Genomic DNA, 26,886 nt, shown 5'->3' with positions numbered 1-26,886 from the left:
TCTACTGGCCTGGATAATTCTCCACCCTACCCTGTGTCCCGGAACAGAAAGCTTGACCTTTATGGTCAGCACATCAACGGGCTTCAGGCTCTCGCTCCCGCAGAGGAGAAGAAAGGGCACTGGGGGTGGGGGGGTCTTCACTACCCAGCTCCCTCCCTGCCAGGCAGCTCTGGTAGTGACCACATCCCTTACCAAAGGTCCAGCCCTTTCCCCTCAACCACAGCCGTCAGTGGTATTCTCTCCCTCTCTTTCCCTTCCATCTTAGTCCTATAACCACTCCATCCCCGGCTCCTTCAGGCTTAGGGGTATCTCCCCACTTTTGCGAGCCCTGGAGTGCTTTACCGTGCCTTACTTGTTTCCCTTGATCCAGTCCACACCCTTGTTAGCAGCGTCTTCCAGAATCTCCCTTCAATTACCCCATCTGTTTCCTGTTGGGACCCTGACTGATGTAGCTATGCTCCTCAAACAAAAGCCTTCATACTGACACCACATGATAATCAACCTCGTCAATATAACCACTGGCAAACAGGACACTTTAAATCAGCAAAATTCTCTTGCGCACGCACGCACACACATGCTGGTACCATCCCTCGTGAAGCCAGCAGGAGGCACACAGACAGCCACTCTGTCAGGCCCACCTAAGTGCAGAATGACCTAAGGTGTTGTGACCGGCATCAGAAACGTTTTTCTTCGTGCAGGACTCCCCGGACTGGCTTCTCACAGGCTCTGATCAAGACAGACCACCGCTGTGGATCAGCAATCTTCTGAGTGTTTCTGGGGGGCTTCACTGAGGAAGGGGGAGGTGAATGCTGGATCTTGAGGACACCGCTGACCTCAGGCTGCAGTGACTGACCCAGGTCCTGGCTTAATGAATACTCGACCACACAGCTTTTAGTATTATTTTAGAAAATCACACCCATTATGAATGGGGACTGGATTTATACTGCCGAATAATGTCTGTTAAACAATGCCTGATCTGTTCCAGTACAGAAGTCAAAGGATTTTTACCTTTATGTGCTAGAGTGCACACAAAGCATGCTTGGATGGCAGGGATTACCCAGGGAGTCCCTAGCTATTCACTTCCCTTTTACAAAGGGATTCCTTTCTCTTTGACTTTTTCAGGATAGAGCAGCTATTGGAGTGAGGGTGGGCATGCAGGGGAGGGTGAAGGAGGGAAAGTCTGCAAACAAACAGGCCACTTATCTCTGGGATGTCTTTCTACCTTTTCCTACAGCTGAGTAGCTTTGGGGCAAGTTGTCTGCCAAGCTTCCCAGCCCGTGTAAACACTCTGGCACCAGCTGGAGTTTGGAATCTGCTGAGTCTCTGCCAGCTGGCGACCTGGAGGAGGGTCAGATTAAAGGAATGCATAATGAGAAAGGGGTGGGAGACAGAGGCTGTATTTACACAGAGGGGGTCTGCAGGGGTCAGTATGGCGCTGGCCAAAGGGGGCTCTGGAAGTGGAAAACTATGAAGGAAAGAGGAGGGGGTTTCAATGTGCACAAGCACACGCCCCACCCTCAAGGCCCAAGGCTGTTATGTTCATTTATTTTTTTCCTTTTAAAAACTGACTTCTTTGTCCCGGTCTCAGTCCCCCGCAGCATCTCCCAAACCAATGACACACAGCCCTTTGAAACGTTCGCAGCTGGCCGCTCGAGAAGGCTCAGCGTGATCAGACAACACGGACACTTGATCCTCTGCGATCCCAATTTGGGAACGTTAACACGGAAACCCAAGCCACGTGCTGACAAGCAGGCCCCGAGCCACGCTCTGCCTCAGACGACGCCAGGCAAGAGGGGAGGGCGCAGACAGCTAACAGCCCCAGGCAGCCATCCCAGCTTCCAGCCTTAGAGAGACTCCGGGCTCCCCTATGCAAAGCCTGGAGGGCAAGGATTCAGAGGGGACAGCCCACTGCATAAGAGCAGCAGGCTACTCAGCCCTTTCCCTACCCTGCAGAGGGCAGGGGGGACAAGAACAGACTGGAATCTGTTGACTATTTCGTGGCCACGCCTGCTAAGAAGGCCACCTGCAGCCCTACTGAAATCCCTGCAGATATCTAAAGCTCGAATGATTCTGGTCTCTCTCTCCATATATATTACTAAAGAGGAAGCAGCAGCACGGAGTCGCAGAGGGGAAAAAAACCCAGTGGGAAGGCAAGAGAGCAGTTCTCTGGCCGCTCAGCCACAAACCACATCGGTAGCCTCAGACTGCCCAGGAGGCCCCAGTGTTCCTTTCTTTTAAAGCAGAGGTCCCCAACCTTTCTGGCACCAGGGACTGGTTTCATGGAAGACAGTTTTTCCGTGGGGTGGGGGGCTGTGAGGGGCATCGCTCGGGCGCGATGAGCAACCGACCCGGAATGGCTACAAATACAGATGAAGCTTCACACCTGCCGCTCACCTCCTGCTGTGCAGCCCCCTTCCTAAGTTTCATGGAAGACAATTTTTCCACAGATGGAGGGGGAGTGGGGCGCAGAGCTCTGCGGCCTGGTCCCTAACAGGCCACAGACCGGTACCAGTCTGCGGCCCGGGGGGTTGGGGACCGCAGTTTTAAAGGATGTCCTCTGAAGTTCCTTTGCTTCCATTGATTCTTCCACATGCTTCTTGGGCATGAATTCAGCTCCAGGCCCAGGGTTCATGCCTCGGTGGCTCCTGTGTCTTAGAAATCCCTGCTATAGCCACCACCTCTATTCCAGTGACACTCGACCCTCCTTTTCCTACTCAGATCTTTCTCCCGGCAGAGAGCCCTGCATCTTTACCAACATGCCAAACCTGGTGCCCAGGACACGTCCCTGTATTTGCCCATGTCCCAGGCTGCAGTCAAGAACTCCTCCCCTTCCCTTAGAGCCCCCTGTTGGCTTTTTCCTCTACTATTTTATTAAATGCATTATTTCCACTCCCAATGCCGCTAAGGAGCTTCATACCGTCATCTCTCACCAGCCTGCAGAAGTAGCTTCTAACCGGATTCTCTGCTTCAGGACTTAACCTCCTTCCTCCCCTCCCACTATCCTAGCTAGAACAGCCAGGCACACATACATACGTAAGCATACATGCATGTAAACACACACAGACAGCCCCTCCCACGGATCTCCACTAATCTGGCATTCCTGAATCTCCTTCCCTCTCTACTCTCAATTATCACAACTCCCCAAACAAACTCAATACAATAGCCCTGGATGTCCTAAAGGACATTCTGAAAATATTGTTCCATGCAATACTCCTCAAGATCAACAGATATGTTTGGTGCAGAAATACAATAGTCAGTACTATTATATTAAAGGCTCTGACAAGTCCTGTAGTAAAGAAATATATATAGTCTAGCATTTCCCACGCCCATCTGGCCCAGGAAGCCTTCTGTAGTAGTACACCTGTTATCTGCTTTCTTTGATTCTCTGAATGCCTTTTCTTGCCTAGAATGCTAGCCCTCTGTTCTGCATTCCATTTGTTTCTCTGCCTTGACTTTGCTTTGAGGGCCAGCTCTGGCCTCACCTCCTCTGGAAGCCTTCTCCCCATCCCACCATCAGCCCCTATCGCTGCTTCCTTCCCTCACACCTGAAGCCCTCAGCTGCCTGTACCTTCTTGTTGAGAGATTAAGAGCTTGGATTTTAAATTCAGAAAAGACACAGACCTGTGTTAAAAATCGCAATTCAGCTCTCACTAACTCTGAAATGGAGCTGTTTAGTTTGCTCAGTGTAGACAGAGATAGAATCCATAAAGAAGACTGTCAAGAGCATTAGTGGGATCAGAAGCACAAGGCCTTGCATGTCACAGGTATTCAATAAGTAACAATTAGTCATTCTTCTTTTTATCACTGCTTTGTCATTTATCGTGTTCTGTGTTCTCCTGCTCCCCCTACATAAACCAGGCTTAACAAATGTGTGTTGATTAGGCAACCACCACCACCAGCTCCATCTTCCCCAGACAGCAGGTAGAGGCACACCTTGGGGAGGAAGCAGTCCCATCAGCCCATCCAAAGATTCAAAGCCATCAAGTCCCACAACTCCACAGAACCCCTGAACTTGGCCACCCTGTCCCAACCCCATCAGCCGTTTGCTTATACACCCCAGGAAGGAGTATGGGGGAGAGGGGCAGCGCACCCCACTTTGGTTTTGGAAATCCAAGTGATCAGGTCTCACCCAAAAGTAGACAGCCCCACAATGGGGCAGCAACGGGCTGCTGTGTTGGCATTTAAATCTTAAATTTTCAATTGCTGCTCTTAAAAATGTAAATGTTCATCATCACAGGCCATTTCATTCATGTGCTTTGTGCAGTTAACACCTGGAAGAGAGAAGTTACATTTCCGCTTTTGGTTAATCTTGACCTGAGTTTTTCCTGATGCTTTTGTATAGGCTTCTCTGAACGGTCTGAAATACCCCCGTGTTCACCCTCTCAGACACTCTTCAAAAGGCTTCTGAAAAGCAGAGCTTTATTGGCAGTAGGTGGGAATGGCATCTCTCCCTACGACTGGGGGTGTGGGCTTCTTTTTCCAGCCTTCCTCCTCTGCCCTCCTGACCTCTTCCCTCTCCCACACCCCCCAGCCCTGACCCAAGCTCTGGCTTCCCCCTCCCCTCCCTGCCAAGCAGCAGGCTCTGTCACCAATCCAAACTTCCCGTCTTCCCACTTCCAAAATGAAACGGCTTTAATGCGTCTTTTTCTGATCCTCAAAATAATATGCATTTCATTGAAATAAATATATATATGAGTAGATGGATGTAAGCATGGAGAAAAAGATTTAAATTACTTGAAATTCTACCACACTGAGAAAATCACTGATACTATTTTGATGATCATCCTTATATTAATAGATATCTTTCTACAAAAATAAAACAAATCCAAACTTTCACAGAAAAAGAGTGAGACTCTGTCTCAAAAAAAAAAAAAAAAAAAAAGGCCCCCACAATATGGGATTTTGTAATCTGTTTTTTTTTAAAAAAAAAAAACATAACCATATGTTTTGGACATCATTCTATGACACTGCATAAAGATTTATGTCACCATTTTAAAGTGATCTAACCAATTCCTTACTGGTAGGCATTTAGGAATAACCTCATCTTTTAAAAACGCCAACATTTCAAAATATTTGGATATACTATTGAGTGGGGAAAAAAATCGGAATTCAGTTTGTGCATTTTTATTACAACTATGAATAACTATAGCATCTGGGCATAAGAACAGAGTAGAAATTAAGTCAATTGTGTTAAGTGGAAGAACTACAGGAAATCTCTTTATAAAAGTGATATTTAGACAAAAAAGAAAGTCCTTCAACAAAAATAACTTGTAAAATGCAAAACCCCCATTATTTTAAAAAATGTTATGATGGTGAGGTCACACCGCAGCATAAAATATTTCAAGCAGCTGATCTCCATTGAATTTAACCTCACAGTTTTCTTCCCAGTGGGAGGAGGAGACAGCGGTACGGAGGCCATATGATCTGTAAGACAAGGAAAAGGTGAAGGGTAATTCTGGGACTTAAGGGAGGGCATTCGTGGACAGTGCCTTGGGCTGGGGTCTCAGATGCACAGGCTCTAGAGGAGAGGGGTTCCAAGCCCACCGGGCAGAAACCCTCAGCAAACTGACCCAACCTGTATATTTCTTAACAGTCTGGTGGCCCAGGCAGCAGAGCATAAAAGGTGATTCTAGTTAGGAATGGATATACCAGGAGATACAGACTGTCCGTAACCTATAACATGAAAATGAGAGGCACAGAAAATGGCTGCCTAATGACAGCAGCAATATTCATGGAATGAATTAATTACTATTCATGTACTACCAACAATTAACATCAATTGAGTCCTTCCTTACATCAGGCTCTGTAAAAATGCTGTGCGTGCATTATTAACTTACTTGATCCTTTCGAAAACCTACCGTGGTAGGTACAAGTATTTTCATCCCCATTTTACTGACAAGAAAACTGGGGCACCGTTAAGGAACTTAACAAGTCATCTAGTTCAGGGAAGGAGCCAGTAAAGAATCAGGCCATTTGAATTCCAAGCCTGTACTCACGCTGTATGCACAGTACCATGTTTACAAGCCCAGCACAAAGTGGCAATGTGAAATGGAGAATCGGTGCATTTCCAGACAGAGCAGGCAACCGAGCCTCAAACCTGCAGTCCATCTTTCTGGGCAAGGAGAGCCTGGGAGTTAATCGTCATAATAAACCTTCTCTGTTAAGCAGCTCTGTGTGCTGTATGAGAATGCCATGACCATCTTTCACTTTCAAGAGGTCTCCATGGAAATGCACACAACCAGATGAGACCTGGAGCCAGTTCTCTCCAATCTGTTTAGCTTTACACATGCCCCTAGTCTGGGACTTCGGCCATGTCACCACGGTCATTTTTCAGTTGTGAAATAGAGAAAAGACACTTAGGAATAATCACAGAAGTCATTCCCAGAGGAAGCTGAGCTTGCAAGCTAAAGGACAGTATATTTAGCTTAAACATGACGGCTGGAGGTCTAGGATACTATATTTGGGCAAACTGTTGATTTGGGGTTTGGTGAAGTTCTGGTTTTGGCAGCAGCGCCTTCCTCCTTCCCTGCTCCCCGCCCAGGCCACGTGGGCTCAGCCACAGAGCACAGCTCTCCCTCAGGCAAAAGCTGCCGACTGGTCTCCCCAGGACTCTGGAGAGCAGAGGTGGCACAATTCCTCCAGGGAGTAAAGGGGGTGAGAAACACAATCAGCAAGTAGCCAAACAGGAGCCAGAAGAGAAGCAGCCCTGCAGTACTAGGTGTCAACAAGGTCCCTTCCTAAGTGACAGCAGACCTCCAAGTCCAGTCCTGTAGGAGCACCTCCACGCTCTGGCCATTCTGAGCTGTCACCACTGGTTCTCCTACCCGTCTTTGCCATCATACTGAGCAGGGAGTGTACCTTAATCATCTCAGATTAGGTGCTCAACAGTTGTTTGTGGAACGGACTGAAATGAGTTCTAGAGATTGGTTGCACAATATGAACGTACTTAACGCTACTTAACTGTACACTTACAAATGGTTAAGATGGTAGCTTTAATGTTATGTACATTTTACACAATTTTTTAAAAAACACAATAATGACATGTAATAATACAGCAAGGGGAGTGTGGCACTCAGATACTTTTAACATTCACTGAATGAAATTTGATATAGTGTAGGTTGAATAACTTGAGTTCCAGAAGTGTGGGAGGGTTAACTAGGTAACTTATCAACAGTGAATCATGATTTACTAAAACAAATAGTCAGAAAGAGATGGCAAATATGACCTTCCCGTTAGGCTCTGCCATGTGTCCTAAAGCAAGAAGATTCAACAAAATGTGTAAGTGGCTAGAGATGTGGCCCCAAACCAACCCAAGAAATCACACTCCATTAATTCCAGCGAATACTCTTTCTCACACACTTCCAACCTGAGACCTTAGAGCTGACACTTACTCATTGAGAGAGAGAAAAACAGAAGGTTGTTCATGAACCTGTGCCTTCTTCCCTTGTGCTTCCTTGTAGGATGGGAAGGTGGTGTTTTGCAAAGTGAGATCTTAGGAATGTTACTACACGTTACTTGAAAAGAGATGATCACACGGGTCCAAGAAATGGAGGATGCTACTTCCATAAGTTTATGCTCTGTGACTCTCCCAAAAAGGGGGCAGAGTTGGAAGAGTTTTGCATGCCTCTCTGAGCACCCCCACTGCCACCCCAGGGATTTCCACAACCTCAAATCCGTATCAGGAGACATCAGTGTCACAGACATAACGGATCGCTTGGAATAATACCCTGAGTTCAGATCCTGGCCCCCCAGTTTACTACCTGTGTGATCTTGAGAAGTGACTTTAATTCTCTTGGCCTCAGTTTCCTTCTCTTTCAAATGCAGTACAAGGCTCGGGCTGTGAAGTCAGACACATGGAGCTCTGAATTCTGGCTCTGGCATTTATGAGCAATGGGAGTCTGGTCAGGTTACTCAGTCTTTCTAAACCTCAGTTCACTCATCTGTAAAATGGGAGCAATCACAGTATCTACCTCACAGGCTAACTGTGAGGACTGAATGAAAGAATACAGCTCAAGTGCTCATCGCAGTGCTCAGCACGAAGCAGGTGCTCAGTGCACAATGCACGTTTGCTATCTTTCATTCTATATACTGTGAAATGCTATATAAATGCTACCCATTCTTTAAGGCCCAAACCAAGTCCCATTCTTCTTTCATGAAGATTCCCTACTTGCTAGAATCTAGAAGCCTCTCACCTCTGGACTTAGAGTTTGTAAAACTACTACGTTTACCACAAATGTATTGGCATTTAGTCATACGCCTAGATGTAGCGTTATAGCCCACGTTGCTATCTGGTGTTTCAGATAGAATTCTTGTCTCAAGAATTTTTCCAAAATAGAATTCTGGGAAGTTAAATGAATTTAAAAGCTACACACGTACTGTATAAAATTTTAAAAAGCGAAACATACAAAGTTGAAAGCGGAAGTCTTCTACAACCTACCTCCTAGAGAGATAATCAGTATTGACAGTCTGCTGTATGTGATCTTTCCAGGTTTTGCCTGTGCATATATAAACAAAAGTCTTTCATTAAAATGAGCTCATCCTATACACACTAATCTGTAACCTATTTTTTTCCTCAGACGTCAATATATGTCAATGGGTAAAGATTAACCTCATCCTCTTTTAAACAGCTATAGAGTATTCCGTTGTATGGCTATACCATACTTTACCTAACCAGCTCAATATAATTTGATATTTACGTTATTTCCAATGAATTATGATGTTAGGGCAAGAGCTGTTTCTGTGTGTTTTGGCATCTCCATGGAGTTAGCACAGTGGGAAGCATTCAGTGTATTCTGTCGTATGAACTCTGACAACATTTGCCTCTGAGTCACAGAGGATTATTGGCTCACAAGCCATCAAACATAACTCTTAATAACACGCTGCTGTGTGAAGCCAGAATAACGAGCAGCATTCATAACACCGGCCCGGAGATATAACTCTCAAAAAGACAAGCTGTCCGATATTTTTTCAGGGGTGGCTCCTCACCTATATTAAAATTATTTAATGACCCAGCAATTTCACTCCTAGGTATCTAAGAGAACTGAAAACATGATATCCACACAAAGACTTGTTTTTTTGGTTTGGTTTTGTTTTGTTTTATTTCAGAACACTATGGGGGTACAAACGTTTTGGTCACATAAATTGCTTTTGTACCGTTTGAGTCAAAGTTAGAGGTGTGCCCATCCCCCAGACAGTGTGCATTGTACCTGGTTAGGCCACACAAAAACTTGTGCATAAATGTTCAGAGCAGCATTGTTCATACTGCCAAAAGGTAGAAACGACCCAAATGTCCATCCACTGTTGAATGAGTAAACAAAACATGGTATCTCCATACAATGAAATATAATTCAGTCATAAAAAGAAATGAAGTACTGATACATGCTGCATTGATGAACCTTGAAAACATCATGCTAAGTGAAAAAAGCCAGGCACAAAAGACAACATATTGTATGACTCCATTTACTTGAAATGTCCAGAATAGGCAAGTCTAGAGACAGAAAGTGGATCAGTGGCTGCCGGGGTAGGGGTGGGGGTGGAGGGAGCCATGAGAAATGAATGTGGACAGGTTTCTTTGGGGGATGATGGAAATATTCTGGAATTAGATAATGGTGATGTTGTAAAGCATGTTAAAAATCACTGAATTGTATACTTTAAAATAATCGATTTTATGGTATGTGAGTTATACCTCAATTTAAAATGCACAAAAGGCCAGGTGCGGTGCCTCACGCCTGTAATCCTAGCACTCTGGGAGGCCGAGGCGGGCGGATTGTTTGAGGTCAGGAGTTCGAGACCAGCCTGAGCAAGAGCGAGACCCCGTCTCTACTAAAAATAGAAAGAAATTAATCAGACAACTAAAAATATATAGAAAAAATTAGCCGGGCATGGTGGTGCATGCCTGTAGTCCCAGCTACTTGGGAGGCTGAGGCAGTAGGATCGCTTGAGCCCAGGAGTTTGAGGTTGCTGTGAGCTAGGCTGACACCACGGCACTCACTCAAGCCCAACACAGTGAGACTCTTTCTCAAAAAAAAAAAAAAAAAAATGCAGAAAAAAATTCTTTTAAAAATGGGTTATCAATTGGTAATTCTACTTTACTACTCATTTACTGGAAAAAATATTACATGAGAACCACCAGAATGCCAAGTGCTGTGCTAGGCACTAGCGACCCTATGGTCAGCAACCCCTCCTGTCCTTGAGGAACGCACAGCCAAGCCGCACAGAGGGACCAGGCTGCACGCGGTACAGCTGGAGTCATCAGGGTCATGATAAAGGAAGCACAGGGAACTTAGAGAGCTGAGGCAGGAGCCACTGCCCTGCCCAGGGATAAAGGAGGACTTCCCAGAAAAAGTGGGCTGCGCCTGAGGAATGAGGAACAGCTGGCCGAGTGACCCGAGGGAGGGAGTCCTGAGGGAAGAACCTGTATGAAGGGCGAGAGGCACGAGAAACACCATAAAACGGCTGAAACACAATCAGTGGGAAACAGCCCCATTAGCCAAAGGTGCTGAACTGTGTCATTTTAAAAATGCAACACATATTTTGATTTGATTTGATTCCTGCTATATACCAGGCACTGTGCTAGATGCCGAGACTATAACAGAGAACAAGATCAATCCACTGGTAGGATTTTCAGTATATAACTATATATTTTCATGGGTACACAGTAAATAGTCTATGGCTAACTGCTCCACTGATGTGAACATGGTATTTTAAAAGGACAAGGACAATTTGTCAATTTCTATCACAAATACAAATGCAGTTAAACTCTGACCCAATCATCTCACTTCTGGGAAAGTATCTTAAAAGATACGCCCGTATAGGAACAAAATGACATTTGCACCAAGATATTCACCGCAGCATTGTTTATAAGAGCCAAAGTCTGGAAATAACCCAAGTGTCCATCAAAAGGGGACTGATTAAACGAATTAAAGCGAACCTGCACAATGGAAGACTATGCGACCTTAACACATGAAAGAGAACATTCTCTGTGAACTGACATGGGAAGATCTCCCAGATATTTTGCTAATTGAAAGGGCAAGGTGCAAAAGTGTAAATAATACACTCTATCTTGTGTAAGAAAGGGGACAGGAATATAAGATAGATAGAAGGAAATATATATATATTAGTTATAGCTGCTTGTATTTGCATAAATAAACCCAACCAGAAAGATACACAAAACTAAAAAAAACTGGCTACTTGAGGCTGGAGCGGGGAGCTGGACAACAAGTGGGTGGAGAGAGACACTTCTCAATATATTCATTTTTACGTGTTTTCTGATTTTTAAGACATGTGAATCACCAAATAGTACCTATTCCAAAAAAATTGTTTTAAGCTTTAAAAGGCTAAGATTGGCCGGGCGCGGTGGCTCACGCCTGTAATCCTAGCACTCTGGGAGGCAGAGGCAGGTGGATCACTCAAGGTCAGGAGTTCGAGACCAGCCTGAGCAAGAGCGAAACCCCATCTCTACTAAAAATAGAAAAGAAATTAATCGGACAACTAAAAATATATAGAAAAAAGTTAGCCAGGCATGGTGGCACATGCCTGTATTCCCAGCTACTTGGGAGGCTGAGGCAGAAGGATTGCTTGAGCCCAGGAGTTTGAGGTTGCTGTGAGCTAGGCTGACGCCACAGCACTCACTCTAGCTTGGGCAAAAGAGTGAGACTCTGTCTCAAAAAAAAAAAAAAGATTTCGAATGACCACACGCAGCAGAAAGGCAACTCAAGACACATGCTACTCTGTGTGTACAAAGGACCATCCCTGATAAAGTCACGCCAACTACGTGGTAGGTACAGAAGTGCCGGGGACACTGAGAAAATGTGAAACGGCTTCTTCCTTGGGGTGGGGGGAGCTCATCGCAAGTGCAAAGAGCCACGCCTGGTCCTACTGCCAGTGACTTCCCTAATACAAATCTGAGTTATCCTCATGCTCAAAAATCTTCAGTGGCTCCCTATTACCTAAGCTGAGGGCCAAATCCAAACTTCTGGACAAGGGCCTCCCTGGCCTGACCCTGCCAGCCAGTCCAGCCTCATCTTCTACCGCTTCCTCCCTTGACCCCCAAGCCCCCACTCTGGCAATACGGAGCCACTTGCCACACCCCCTGTGCCCACTCTCTGCCTGGCACACCCTCTCCCCAGCACATCTGCCTGGCCAGTGCCCCTCGGACCTCAAGGCCCAGCCTAGACTTCTCCTTTTAAAAATGAACAGTCTTTACCCCTCCCAGGAAGGTTATGCTCTCTTCCCTGACGTGTACACTGTACCTTGTACACACAAGAGCAGCAGTGACACTGTCACCTCCCTACGGACACTCAGCTCTGGGACAGCAGAATCTTCACCTTTTCATCTTTTATCCCTACCCCAACAATGGTGCTTGAAAGAGAGCAAAAGCTCAGTCCAAGTCCGGTGGAATGAATAAACAAGAGAAAGATCGAGGTGTGCAGAAAGGAGAAATTAACTCTCTTAGGGCAGAAGGGCCGGGACAGCATTCTGAGCAGATGGACCTTAAAGGAGAAAGTGAAGTTAGTAGAATAAAAAGGGGATCAAGAAGATTTGGAGGGCAGGGGTACCTGAGAAAAAGCAGAGAAGCACGAAAGAGGAGTGAATGTTCAAGAAGCACAGGTAGGTAGGCTGGACTGCAATGAGGTTTCAGGGGATGGGCGAGGCCTGAGGAAGGTGCAGAGTCCAGAATAAAGGCGGGTCAGACTGGGGGAAGCCTGAAGCCAGACTAAGCAGCTCAGCCTTTAGGAGGGCAGCCTGGAAGGAGTTTAAGTAAGGGATGCTCGGCTCTGCTCTTGAGGACAATTCGTGGAGGAAGGAGCAGAAGAGACGAGAGGCTGGGGGCTAAATTAGGACCTGCTGTAGCCATTTAGGCGAGGGATACCAAGTGTCTGCGCTAAGGCCACAGAGCATTAGGGCGAGAGGACACCTGAGAGCAGCTCAGGAGGTAAAACTGACGGACTCAGTGAGCTGACACGGGGCACACGAGAGGACAGGTGACGGCTGTGGCTTTCTGCTCCAGTGTATGCACTCATTAAAGTTCCTCCCCTGCAGACTACACAAACCACAGTACTGCGTGACGGTGGCAGTGGGGAAGCTCATAAAATCGTGGTGTCCCCAACAGACCTTGGTAAGAAGACGTCTAGATGCTCCACTAGAGTGCTGGAAATCAGACATGGGGAAAATCTCACCACATCTGTTTCTAGGGGTGGGTCAAAAGTCAAGAGATGAACGGCTGGTCCTCCTCACGTTGTCAAGTACACTTCAAAAAATTCTTTACTGACACCCCCTTCAGGAACTTCCAGCTGCAAGATACAGGTAGACCCCAGTATATAGTGGGTGCTGAATAACTTTTTTGAATGAATGCTACACCCAAGCCATGTCTACATCCCTCTGTCCACCGACCACACCACGCCCCTCTGCACCCCCAACCTCCACAGAGGAACTTCCCACTGCCTCCACCTCTGCTGAACACTGGAACAAAACCAGCTTCCTTAGGTAAAGCCACAGTACTTTCATGCAAGCCTCTTCATGGCTTATTTAGCTAAAAAAACAAAAGGTGAAGGGAAAGGATGTTCTAACTCACTGAGGCCCTACCTTTTAAAAAACCAGAAGTCATGTTAGATGCAAACAAATACCCTTCTAATAAGTCCAAAGGACGCTTCGGTGATAAAGTCATGCAGAGGCAACACGGGACAGTGAAACAGGATGACAGTCACGCTCAAGGGCAATGCCGGCGTGAAGCACACTTCGGGGTTATAATAAGGTCTAGGGAAAAGCTGTTTCTCTTTCCTGGCTTTAACTGTCCTTGCCAGCTCCACACAACTGCCTTGCTGCTGGCCCGTGTCACATGAAATGCATGGCAAAGAGAGCTGGGAGAGACCTTACAGTTCCTGAAGTCTGAATCAACACCAGAGAGAGTTCAGGTGTGTGGGTCCTGCCTGCTCCTCGGGGCTTACTTCCTGGGTGGGGGTTGAGACTGAAATTTCCCCAGGTGGAAGTTCTCAAGTGAACTGGTGCCCCTGCCTGCTGATCCGACTCCCCATCTCTAATCTCGTCCTCTAAACCACTCCCAGAGAGTCTCCAGAGCAGCCTCATCACATCACCATCCTCCCTAAAACTCTTCAAAGGCTCCCCATTACCTCCAGGATAAAGTCTCAACTCTGTGGCATGCCCTAAGGGGCCTTTGGTGCTCTGGCCCCACCTCCCCTCTTGTCTCCTTTTCCCCATTTTGCCCCACTTCCAGGGCATCCTATGATGCTCCACACCAGCTCATCTCTGTCTACACAAGGACACACTAAGCTGGGGGGGAGCCCCCCTCCATGTTCCCAAAGCATCCCCTTTAGTACAGTGGTCCCAACCTGGCACCAGGGACTGGTTTCATGGAAGACAATTTTTCCACGGACTCGGGGTGGGGTGTGGTGGGTGGGGTGGGGATGGTGCAGAGCTCAGGCAGTGACGAATGGCAGCCCGTGGGTTGGGGACCACAGCTCTAATAGACCACTACTTACCACTGTGTGCTAGACCAGAAGACCAACATGGCAGCTCAACCAGAGTACTCATCACCAAGTGACTATGCTTGTCTTCTTTAATCTGTCTTAATCTGTCTCCCTTACTAGATGCTAAGTTCCTTGTGATTAGACAATATGTCCTTTCCCTCTGTCTTCCCAGCATCCAGAACATGGCTAACACAAAAGCACTGGTTAACCAGCATTTGCAGAACGAGAGGCAAGACTCACAACCCTTGGGCCACATGAGCAACAACCCAACTGGTGGGACTGAGAGGCCAGCAACATCGGTCAAGTTACACTTGGCTTCACCACAGCTGCAGGCTAAAGGTGTGGTACGTGGTCAGTGACAATCTGACAAGGCCATAATTGTTATGCTTGGAGTTACCTGGACCCAAGAAACTCAAGGAAGAGTGGACAAGAAGCATCACATTCTCTTCTTTCTGAAGTTCCGAAAATCAGCAAGGTAGAATGAGCTGCGTCAACAAATATGTTAGCTGGCTTCCTTTCAGATCTCAGTGTCCAGCACAGAGTAGGTGTCCTTGCTGAATGATTTTCTTTTTTTTAAATCAAATGGCTGGATGGTTGAATAGGGTTGAATGAGGATATTTCCCAGGCTGGGTGATAAGAATGCCAAAAATGCTTCTTTTACATTTCTACGGTATTAAAATGTACTATACAGCAGACCAACTTTGCTTTTTACTTCAAGGCTATAATACTGTAGCACTCCAGAAATTTCTGGGGATGAATCAGCCTGGATAGCCAACTTTTCCTTACTGTCACAGATTTGGGTTTAAAACTTTGACATAAATCACTGTGGATGAACATCTTTCTAAAAACCTATATGAGTATACTGCATACCCTTTAGTTTTTCATGGACCTACAGGGTCACCATTACGATCAAGTACAGTGCTGTACTATCTATCTTAATAACCTCAAAATCTACTGAAGCTGTTTGCTCATATACTAAATGACACCAGGTAGTCATGGTTTTTTTTGGTTGTTTTTTTTTTTTCATTTCTTATAATGGACAACCTACCTCCCAGCTGCCGGCTACTACCAGTCTACCTACCCCAGCCTCTTCTTCTCTTGCAAGCTTGGGAAACAGAATACAAGCTTCACATAACTGCATGTAAGTACCTGTAGTGGGCTTTGAACCATGGCCTGAGAGCTAGCCTGGGTGCAGAGAACATGGCATCATGACCCAGGGTTGCAGCCACCATAGGGCTGCTCCAGCCTGCATCCTAGTTCTCAGCTATGTCGCAAACAGATGTGGCAGCCACAAAGAAGAGATTCACACAGTCAAGGTATCACACCAATACTTTCTGAATGTGATAACAATAAATAACATGGATTGGGCTCTTATCCTATACCAAGCCCTCTCCTAAGTGCTGTATTTATACTAATATTTCCAATTCTCCCTGCAACTCTATGATGTATTATTATCCCCATTTTACTGATGAGGAAACTGAGGCACAGAGAGGTTAAATAATTTGCCTAGATGGCACTGCTAGGAGGTAGAAAAGCAGAATTCAAACTTAGCCAGTCTAAATCTAAGGCCATGACCCTGACCATGGCAATCCACAGCCTCTGATGGTTTCCTAACATAACCACACCACAATGACCTCTTACTATTTATTACTACAAAAACAAAAAAGCAAACTCATAAAGCAATGTGCAAACCACCACTATTCAAGAGAACTTTCTAAATAATCAAAATGTTCTATATCCACACGACTGAGCCCTTGAAATGTGGTTAGTGTAACAAACTGAGAAACTGAATTTTTTATTTCATTTTTATTTTAATGAATTTACATTTAAACAGCCAAATGCAGCTAATAGCTACCGCACTGGACGGCACAGGTGTGAGCTGTAAAAAGTGTGTCAAACATTAATTATAATGGATAATTCCTACTTGAAACTAGGCTTCAAAAGAATGTGATTAAGTACAGATGCATCTCTGTACAACACTTTCTCCTCTCCTGTGCTGCTTTTAATCCATCCCCATTATTCTGAGGCAAGAAGCATGCCATTTTTGGTCAGAGCAGGTGAAGAGGCCAGCTAGAGGAAGTGGGAACTTGCAGAATAACAGTATTAATTAGAGCTCTGTTGGGGGCATGGTGGCAGATCATAGGTCAGGTTCAGACACTAGGGTCACCCTATTGACCTGAAAAAAAACAACAATAACAAGCCACAGATGTGTCTATGTGATGAGCGTATCACTGAATATGGAAACGCTCTCTCAAGCCCAGGGTCCCAGACCACACTCAGGACTGGTGTGATACAACCGGACTTGGCAGAGCAGAGGGCATGAGCCACGCTGCCAGGGTTAGGGACTACGTCTTGCTCTTCCTAGGTCTCCTGGTCAGCCTTGGAGAGGCCACAGGGCCTCTGACATGAAAGTCACAAAGCCAAGCCCAGACAAGGACTTCTTTCTTATACATGGATTTTTCTCCTTCCCTACCATGGGTTCTGCTAAGCCATATTAGATGCCAAACCCAAATTTAGGCTAGAATCTGATTTCGACTCAAATAAGAAATGAAACCAAGATTAGAAACTGAGCCCACTAACCTAATAGAGGCACAAAGTTACTGTAGTTACTATTCCTAAATCTGTGCAGGTGGGGGAAGGTGCTTCCTTCATTCTCCTTCCAATTTCTGATGGGCAACTTAAGTTTTATACACATTACCCAGCCCTGTTCTGCATGCCTGTGGTACGAAGGCATGATTGAGCTACCGGACAGTCAACACACCCATGAAGCAAGTGGGGTCTAGCACAGTGAATGGTCTTGTGTGGTCCACACAGCTACCTAATGGAAGGATGCAGGCCTGGTCCTCACCCCTCCTACCGCACACCTGCCTGCTGCAGGCCCTCCATGGGCACCAGCCATAGCTCATACCTGAGGACTCTGGAAGAGGAGCACATGTTCTAGCCTTCATGCCCAAACCAGAACCCAAACTGCTATTAAAAAAAAAAATGAACTACCACCTGTAACTTTTCATTTCAACTTCCCTCTTCCAAACAGTCACAAAATCCATACAAAGAAGTTATTCCTTACCCATCAAGGTCAAAAGTTGATCCAGTACGAAGTCAGACTACAAACTAAAAACACACTCTAAACTCCAGAAGCATCAGGTCTGAAAAGTTCCAATTCTGCTCCAAGTTCTGAGGAATTCTTCTCTGCAGGAAACCGGGCATTGTGAAGCAGGCCCCACGACTTCCTGCAGGACTCCAGGAATTGCTGGAGGGAAGGCCTGTTTATCCCAGGATTGCTCCATCAGGTCAAGAGCTCCCAGACTGCTCTCAATTCTCAGGAAAGAAGCTGATAACACATCCCCAGCACCTCTAACCCTAAGCCTAAGCCACGTTCCCACTGACCCTCAGTGCTCTCTCTCCATAGAGTCCAGCACCACCCCAGCACACTGACCAGGCCATGAACCCTTACTGACCAACTAGCATGGTCCTGGACATTCCCTGAAGCAAGGGGGTGGAAGTCAACAGAGGAAACAGGGGTGTAATTGCCTAAACCATGCAATTATTTGTCCTGAGGTAGGTACATCCTTCTCCCTCTCCAAAGCTGTGGAAGTCTTCATGATGGTGGTAGACCACTCCACCATCTTTTTTTAAAATTCTCTGTAAAAAGAAAAAATGAAATACTTCCTAAGAGAGAGTATCTACATCTTTATAAAAAAAGATGAAGGAACAAACTGATAAAACGAGCAATAATGTGTCCTTGCAAAATTCATGAACTTTAAGAAGTTTTCTCCCTATTTTTAAATGCAGGGCACCTGAGGCTCAGAGGATTGCACCCTTCCCACCGCAGGTAAGATCATCACCTCCACCAACCCAAAAGGAACCTTACAGACCATGTTGGAGTTTGACCCTTAAAGTCTTAAGAAACCATATGGAAGAGTTTTCCTAACTCAGTATAAGCCTCCCAGTACTAGAAATTGCACTTGCATATATACATACACACACACACACACACACACACACACACACACACACTCTGCCTGTATTGGACGGAATGTTATATCCCCCCAAAATTCCTACGGTGAAATCCTGACCCTCAATGTGATGATATTAGGAGGTGGAGACTTGGGGAGGTGATTAGGTCATGGGGCTATAGTCCTCATGAATGGGATTAGTGCCCTTATAAAAGAGACCCATGAGATAGCTCGCCCTCTCTCTTTCTCTCCTCCACCCTCCACATTCTGCCATGTGAGGACACAGAGAGGAGACGACTGTCTATGTCTATGAACCAGGAAGTGGACCCTCACCAGACACCAAATCCGCCAGCACCTTGATCTTAGACTTGCCTAGCCTTTGAAACTGTGAGAAATGCATGTGGGTTGCTTAAGCCACCAAATCTAAGGTATTTTTGTTATAGCAGCCCAAACAGACTGCCTTTACGCAGTATTGTACATATAAGGATACCAGCTGTGCCTCACAAGGTACCTAGGAGTGACCACCACTCTTCTCTGAATATTGACCACCCTACATGCAGGGTGTGACGTCTCAGTTTAATAAACCACCCTTCCACCAAGAGCAATGGCTGGAGGTTGAGACCCAACAGTCTGAAGTCGCACCTGCCACTCACATCAAGTTCAAGACCTGACTCCTATCCACAGATAGCGTATTAGCTTTAAGCTACCACACTGTGACCTCTTTGAGGACAGGGACCCTACCTGTTCATCTCTGCACTCCCAGTGCTCAACACAGGCACAAAGCAGGTACTCAGGCACTACAGAAACAACTGCCAAATCAAAGAACATAGCACTCAATTTCAAGACTTCTGCATATACATTGGTATTCAGAGGTACAGTCTAGAATTCCAGTGGGCAGAGGTGTAGAAGACACACCAGAGATGAGTCAGAAGACATGGGTTAAAGCCTCAGTTTTGCCAAAAATTCACTTTACTGTGTGGGCAAATCTCCCAGCTTCTGTGGGTCTTACTTTCTTCTTTTGTAGAGGATTTCTTTTGTAGAGAAACACAGCAGAGGACTTCCTAGGTTCCCCCTAAGGTCTTAAACTTGTAAAATATGATATACTCTTGAGCTACGGCTATAATATTAACTTGATGATACAGGCAGTGAAGATATAACAGCCAGAAACATCTTTTCTTACACCGATGTTGGGTAGCAGGAAGCAGTAACTTTAATAGTAGTGGAAGCTTCTACCCATTTGCCTGTGTTCACATGTGATACACACACACATTTGGGTCCTTCTCTGTAGTCTCTTTCAGGGAGATGCAAATTTCAATGACTGTTCCAGGCAGAAAAGCCTCCAAGTGGAACAAGGACCCACAGACATTACTTTCAGGTAATAAACAGATTCCACTCAGACAAAGAAAAATAAAGCAGCCTGTGGCTACATTCCATAGACGCCCCATTTGTGGAAGCATCAAGGCTGAGCTCTAAATGTGAGCCAGACGTTGCAGAATTCTTATTTTGGCTCTGACTCTAACTCGGGGTGGATGGTGCTTGGCCAAGCCTCTCCTCTAGAAGCCAGGCTCTAGATGGGTATGACAACCTCCATAAACCATCCCGATTACAGGGTGAGGCTAGTCAAGCATTTCACAGATGTAAAGTGCTGCCAACCCCTCCAGACAAACGGGGGAAGCCGGCAAGCGGCAACGTGGCTCGGTGGAGAGAGCCACGGAGCAGCCCCTCTCCCAACACTAGGCTCCTACAAACTCAACAGAGGGCTCCAAAGACCTCAAGCCCCCCACTCATAATCTGGCTCCATTGCCCCAGCTGAAAAGCAAGCACTCTTTGCAAGACTCACTTGCAAAGCTCTGTAAACCACACAGTTAACGTGCAACGTCAACCAGCTGTGACTAAATTAGGTTTGGTTCTCCTCTACTGTGGGACATTTGAGACAGTAGAGGTATATCAAGGCAAAGTAATAGAATGTATAAAAGATAAAGGTCTGCTCAGGAAATAAGAGGGGCTGTTCAGGACCCATGTTAGTAGTTTTACTGTTTTCTTTTTCTTTTTCCCTTTCTTTAACCATTAGCTACCAATGGATACCAGATACGCAGAGCTCGATAAAAAGGTTAAGAGATACTATCAGTAAAGTTTCCCACCAAAGCCTGCTAATAGTGCTCTCGCTGATTAGAAAGCACTTCTGCAGTTTGGGAACTCTAATCCGCTCTTATCGACCCTCTCTGGCTTCGTCATTTATCAGGGTGGGAATGAGAGGTACATCAGCTATGCCACAGAGTGATTTCTGGGGCCCCTGCCCACGAAGCAGCAGATCAAAAAGGAGCTCATGCCTGCCAGAGTGAAGCTTTCACCATAGCAACACATGTTATTCTACAAACAGTCAGGACTAAGGCGCTCTGTTGTGACCGGTCTGGACAGTGCCCCCAAGAAATGAGCGACTGAGGGTTCAGACAACAGAGCAAGCAAGAGAACAGTGGTACCTATTTAACTGGCCGGGCAGTCTCCTTGCGGTTTTTACTTCTCCACAAAGCTGACAGTGGCAGCCCTAAGACCCTCCAGTACCCACGGCCCATGTTCTGATAAGAGGGATGTAGAAGAGAAAGCAGATGTTCTCCGTGGAGCAGCCACACCACAAGTTTCTGTGGGAAAGGAGGGTCCTGGGGTAGACATCGGTCCATTTGGACAGCAGATGGCGAGCACTGGAGCACTTGGGGGAAAGGTCTCCATCCCAAAACATGTCGTCTCTACAACGAAATCCAGCCAGGATGCCCAGTGCGTGGAAGGTTGACTTACAGATCCAACACAAAGCCGACGGCAACAGTCATCGGTGGAGCTGTTGAGACCATCAATTAAGTGCCCGTGTGCCAGACACAGTGCTGGGTATTTTTAATGCCACTTCTCTGAATATAACGTTTTTGCAAAGGGAAGAAATAGGAATGACCAGTGTGTCCTTACATCCCATAGGATAGTGTTACCTCTGAGGCTTGACCAGTAGAAAATGCGGCTGCAAATTTCTGCTCTGCTGCTCAAATCACTGAGCCATGCACGTAAAAATCCAACCGCAGAACAAGGGGGCTCAAGAGAATAAGTGACACCCCCCTCTCGGTTTCTTCTGACTAACTTCTCTAGAACACCATTGATGGATTACGTCAAAGGCTAAAGTGGGAGATGCGTAAAGTCAGGAACTATAAAAACTGGCAAAGAAACTTCTTCAAAAGCTCATGATAAGTTAGTCAAAGAAAAATGACCCATGTCCACAGATGTATGTCTAGTGCCATTTATCTACTTCTTTCTATTAACAAAACAGATGCAGAATTGTTTTACAATGCCAACATTTCGGCTTACAATGCCTACAGGTATGTCTGGGAGGATATGAATTGGTGCCATGGAACCTATGGCCTGGCAGGCTGTGCCACAGTGGGCTCCCACTGCATACACTGCAAACATTTCATGCTGACAAGTCAATCACAGCGTCAGGAACAGGGACGGTTATTCCTGGAGAAAAGGTAGATCTGCCACATCTGTCTCCAAAACAACTAAAAAGCAAAAACCAGCCACTACCAGGAACCCCTCTGGGGCTTAAACCCTTAAGTCGTCACAGACCAGACAGAAACCAAACCAACAAATGACAGGCTCAGAATTTTAGAAACATTTCATTGCAGCTGCAAAGCCTGTAAATGAGCTTAAAAAAAAAAAAAAAGTTTCTGTCTTGAAATGACATTTTAAAGGTAGTATATAAATTGCTTCCTCTCTCTTGCATGCACCCCGTTTTTCCTTTCTCCATTTGCTAAGTTTTCCTCTTCTCCTGCCTGTTTCAGTTTGAAACGTGGCACAGAACGGGACACTGGAAGGCGACGGGGGGGCTACTTTCAAATCTGACACACACACACCCCAACCAGCAGCCCACACCCTGAATGATGGTCAGGCCAGACTCCATCTAAGAAAGGACTGAAGGACCAACAGCTGAGTAGAAAACTCCCCTTGTGCCGCCTCTCCCGAAAGCAGAGTTAAGAAAGAGAAAGCTGGAAAGGAAGGAGGGGGGAAATAAAGTTCCACATTCCTGACATTTTTTAGCCAAGTGCTGTGGCCGCACAGAGCAGCTCCTCTATTCCAAGCAGCCTATACGATGGGGAGAAAACCTGGGTTCAGGGGGAAGAACCTGCCCCTGTCTTAGAAATAGGATGGCCCAAAACTAAACTAAAAGGGAGGTGGTGAGGGTGGGTGAGGTGGGCTGGGGAGGACATGATCTTATTACATGTGCGTTCCCAAAAGGAAGTGATCCCAAGGGAAGGAATTTAGGGTCATCATCTCCCTGGGGACAGAGAACTAATTTCCTGGGGTCCCTGAGGAGGAAAGGAAAGCCCCCTGCATGCTGAAGAGGTGACCAGTGCGCTGGGGAGGAGCAAGGAAAGCATGACGTGGAGATGCAAGGGCTGCGGCTGCCTGGGTGAGGGCTGGGGGACAGAGGGACCCAGCTCACTGGCAGAGGCCGGGCAGGGGACCCCAGAGGGAGGAGTGGCCAGGGGAGTCACTCTTTGTGGGAAGAATTACAACTGAGTTTTCTTGGCTCAGCTTCTGAATGAAGGAATCCTAGCCTGGCCCAGGTCAGAACCCCAAGGGCCTAATGTCCTCTCTCCCTTTCTCCTTCTCCTTCCGCTTGCACCTCCTGTCCTCACTTCTAGAAGTGTTAAGTCCCGAGCTGCAGCCTCCGCCAGACCATATGCATCCCTACATACCCACACACACACGCCACACACCTCCAGGGGAGGACCCAGACGAGCCCGAGTAACATCTAGGAAGTCCTGGGCTGGGTTGAGGCAACTCCCCGTTTTACTCGTAGTGTGGAGATGCCCACATTTGTTTCTCTGAGGGCCCTGGAAGTATCCAGATGTTTTTGCTCTTTGCCTGGAAGTATCCAGATGTTTTTGCTCTCATTTGGTAGGGGCAGCAGAGTTCCACACACACACCCCCACTCCGCCAACCACCACCACCAGGAATACCTACCTCTGTAAAGAGTTAGTCAGCGGGTATAGACAGTGAGGACCTACCACATGCCTAGCATAGAAGAACACAAGAGTGGAGGTTTGGGGCAAAGCCCTCTACCTCCCAGACCAGCACAGACTGCCCGTCCCCGCACAAAGCTCCTCTGAGAGAAGGAGATGCCTGCCCTGCTTGCCCTGTGGGTCTGAGAAGTGGTGGGGTTGGTGGGAAGAAGGGGCCCACAAGTGTTTCAACCAGGGCCCTTGCCACACAAGCCAGTCCAACCCTAAGGGAGAGGGGACGTAGTTTTGTTTGTTTTTCTCACCTTGGGCCTTTCTCCTCCATCAGGTACTGGGAGTAAGGGCTCCTAGCACTGTTCAACTCCCAGAGTGGCAGGCTTAATGCACAGGAGTTTCCACAAGACAGAGGCAGGGAGGGAAAGAGGAAGCAAGCTCAAAAGCTAGGCAGCTGTTTCTGAGCAAAGATAAAGCAGGTAGAGCCACAAACCTTAGCAAATGCTAGAAATACAACAGAGAGAGCCACAGGCTATATAAGAAACTTGGCTGCTGCAGAGCATGTGGCTTTGAGGTTTACAGCTGTCATGTGTGTCTTTCCAGCCACACCCTCCAAGACTGGGGACATGGCAGTGGGAGGCCTCTTAGAACAGAGGATGGCAAATAGACAACAGGGTCCTGGCTGGGCAAAACAAATTCTCTGTTATTTTCTTAAGCTATTATTATGATAAATAATAACAGGGCTCCAGGAGCAGGAGGCTGGTTTTCCTGTTGGTAGGAGATGTTACAGCTGTTTTTGCTGACGTGATCTCAGTTAAACCTTACCATCGCCCCATGAGAAAGACGGGTTTTACGAACCTCTTTAATGATGGGGAAACTGAGACTGCAGTCAGTTTTCAGTCAGACTAGTGAGAGGGTATGAACTGGAACCCAGGGATGACCCTGCCTTGGACGGGCCCTATTCAGGATACCACCAGAGAGAGCTGTGGGAGTGGGAGGAAGGAGAGAGGGACTGGACCAAAGGAACACTACCAAAACATGGAGTGGAGACCCAGATCCTAGTCCCAGGTTTATTTCCTACAGACCCCAGGGTCCAGCCAAGGACACACTCACATAGCCAACCCCGACTCGGCCACCACAAGAATGTCCCCAGCTTGAGGGCAGCTTCACCAGCCAAGTAGGACCCTTGTCATCCCGTAGAGACAGGGAACCAAGAGACAGAAGGACAAGGAAAGAGAAATTAGGCACACAAGGAATCCTCCATCTCCAGGGAAGTTTATAAATGGTTACAGCTTCCTAACCCAACCCTGAGAATGCAGATAAGCAACCCTACCCAGAAGGGAGGACAAGGAGATGTCTCAGAGGAACTAGAGGAGACCATGGTGAGGGTGAGGGGAGTGTCATTCACATATCTCATTTTGAGACAAGATATGCCGCAGCAAACCCATGCTCAGTTCCTCCAGTTCTTCCCACTTTCGAATATCACAGTTTTCTCACTCTGCAAGACTAGGGAGTCCTTTCCATCAGCCCCCTTGGATTCTGACCCCTTGTTGGCTTACTAAAACTTCCTGCTGCGGGAGGCCTGCACCAGGGCATTGCTGTCAGGGTAGGATCCCATCCTCTGCCCCCCACCCCTACTCTATAAGAAGATCACCTTTCCCCTAAAAGCAGAGGATACCCCTGTCCGTCTCCTTGCCCCTATAAAGGGGGTGAAGCTCTGGGTCCACCACAGATGGATCCTAAGGCACAGTCCACAGATTGATAAAAGGTATTCAAAAACTGGTCCTTTAGGCCAGAACAACAAAAAAAGAGGGAACAAGAGAAGAGCAGAAGGCTACTGCTGGGATGGGGCCAGGGCCACACGTGAACACCCCAGCACGTTCCAGAGTTGAGGATGCAAACACCCACAAAATCAGATGGGAAGTGGAAAAGGGTCAGGGTTCCTCCACTGGAAGAGCCCAGAAGAGCTAGTAGCCACCACTGCGGGGGGGTAGGGGGGTTGTGCAATGACTGCGAGTCTGGGAGTCTCTGGGCTTGGCTCCCGGACGCCAGAAAGGAAACCCCACGCGTCAGGCCAGGGTGGCAGCGCGGCGGTTGGTTCGAGGCCAGGCTTGGGTTTAAGGGCTGCAGAAAGAGCTGCAGGATACGGTGGGTGCCCAAGGGGGCGGCAGAGCATGGCACGGCTGGCACGGCGCGGAGCGAGGGGTGCTGCCAGCGCTGACCCGGGCAGAGGCCAGCGGGTACAGCGCACAAAGCAGGGGAAAGGGGGTACGGTGCACAAAGCCCGGGTGCAGATAACGTACATGGCAGCCAGGTTCCCCAGCTCAAACGAGGACCCCGGGGCGACCTGCAGGGGTATGCCGGGCGGCGCACGAGAGGGGACACTGCGCGTCCCTCCAGCACCCCTCTCCCCAGTCTCTCTCACCTCGAACATAAGCCCGATGAGGACGCAGAGCACCAGGCAGAAGCCGATGTCCGCATGGTTGTGGATGACGAACTCCTGGCTGAAGAGCGGGTAACTTTTCGTCCTCCTGCGGAAAGCCATGGCAGCGGGCGCGCAGCGGCCGGCGGGGCCCGCACCCTGCGCTCACGAGCCGCAGCGCAAACTTCTCCAGCCCCGGCCCGGTCCGCCCGCCGGCCCGCCGCCCGCTCGCCCAGCAGCCCGCCCGCCCAGCGCGGAACAACTTCTGGGCCCCGCCCCCTTCCTCCGCCTGCCCCCGCCCCCGCCGCCCGGAACCGCCTCCGGCCGCAGCCCCCTCCCCACCCGCGGCCCGCACTCGGCGCGCAGGGCTCGCGCCGGCCCCGCCCCCTGCGCGCTTAACCCTCTCGCCGCGGGGCGCGCGCGGGCGGGCGGGGGTGGAGAGCGTGGCCCGGGTCCTGCTTGCCCCGCGCCCGCGCCCGCGCCGCGCCCGGCCGCATTCCCGGTGCCCAGGGCTCGGCCGCCTCCCGCGCGGAGAGAGCAGGCCGTGGAGGAGGCGGACGCCCGGGCCTGTCCGGACAGGAAGTGGGCCCGGGTTTCCCACTCCTCGCGCCCTGCTCTTTCCTCCGCAGGAAGGGAAGAGCCAGGAGGCCGCGGGCCGGCCCAGGGGTGGGCCGGGCGGCCGGATATTCCCGGGGTCGCGGGAATGGTACTGAGAGCTGTGGTACTGAGAGCTGCGCAGGTTCAGTGGAGGCAGGGAAGCTGCGGGCCGGCCTTCTCGCTGGCCACAGCGCCCTACTCGGACGCTAAATGAATGGGTGGTTAATCAAGTATTCATTGAGGAGTTGCCTAGCTAGGCACACTAGGCTAGCTAGGCACAGTTCAGGTCGCTGTGAATACCCAACAAACAAAAGACTCTGCCCTAGGGGGCTTCCGTTCCAATGGGGGAGTGGGTGGGTGACTGCAGTTTTGCCCTCTAACTTTCGGGATCCTCATGCTGCCGTTAAGTTAGTTTTACACGTCTTACCCGA

General features: G+C 48.0%; 1 protein-coding gene across 1 annotated transcript in view; it reads right to left on the bottom strand.

Annotated features, from left to right (window-relative positions):
- TRAM2 (translocation associated membrane protein 2) overlaps nucleotides 1–26,128 on the bottom strand; it is a 71,287-nt gene extending 45,159 nt beyond the window's left edge. The window contains exon 1 of the mRNA XM_012648609.1: nucleotides 25,862–26,128. Within this exon, the coding sequence (XP_012504063.1) occupies nucleotides 25,862–25,981 (120 nt within the window). The 5' untranslated portion in view covers nucleotides 25,982–26,128. The remainder of the gene's footprint in view (nucleotides 1–25,861) is intronic.
- Nucleotides 26,129–26,886: the final 758 nt, after the last annotated feature.

Source organism: Propithecus coquereli, unplaced genomic scaffold (assembly GCF_000956105.1).
Source record: "Propithecus coquereli isolate 6110/MARCELLA unplaced genomic scaffold, Pcoq_1.0 Scaffold29, whole genome shotgun sequence".
NCBI lineage: Eukaryota > Metazoa > Chordata > Mammalia > Primates > Indriidae > Propithecus > Propithecus coquereli.
Note: the sequence above shows the minus strand (reverse complement) of the source record. Positions and strands in the feature narration are given on the sequence as shown.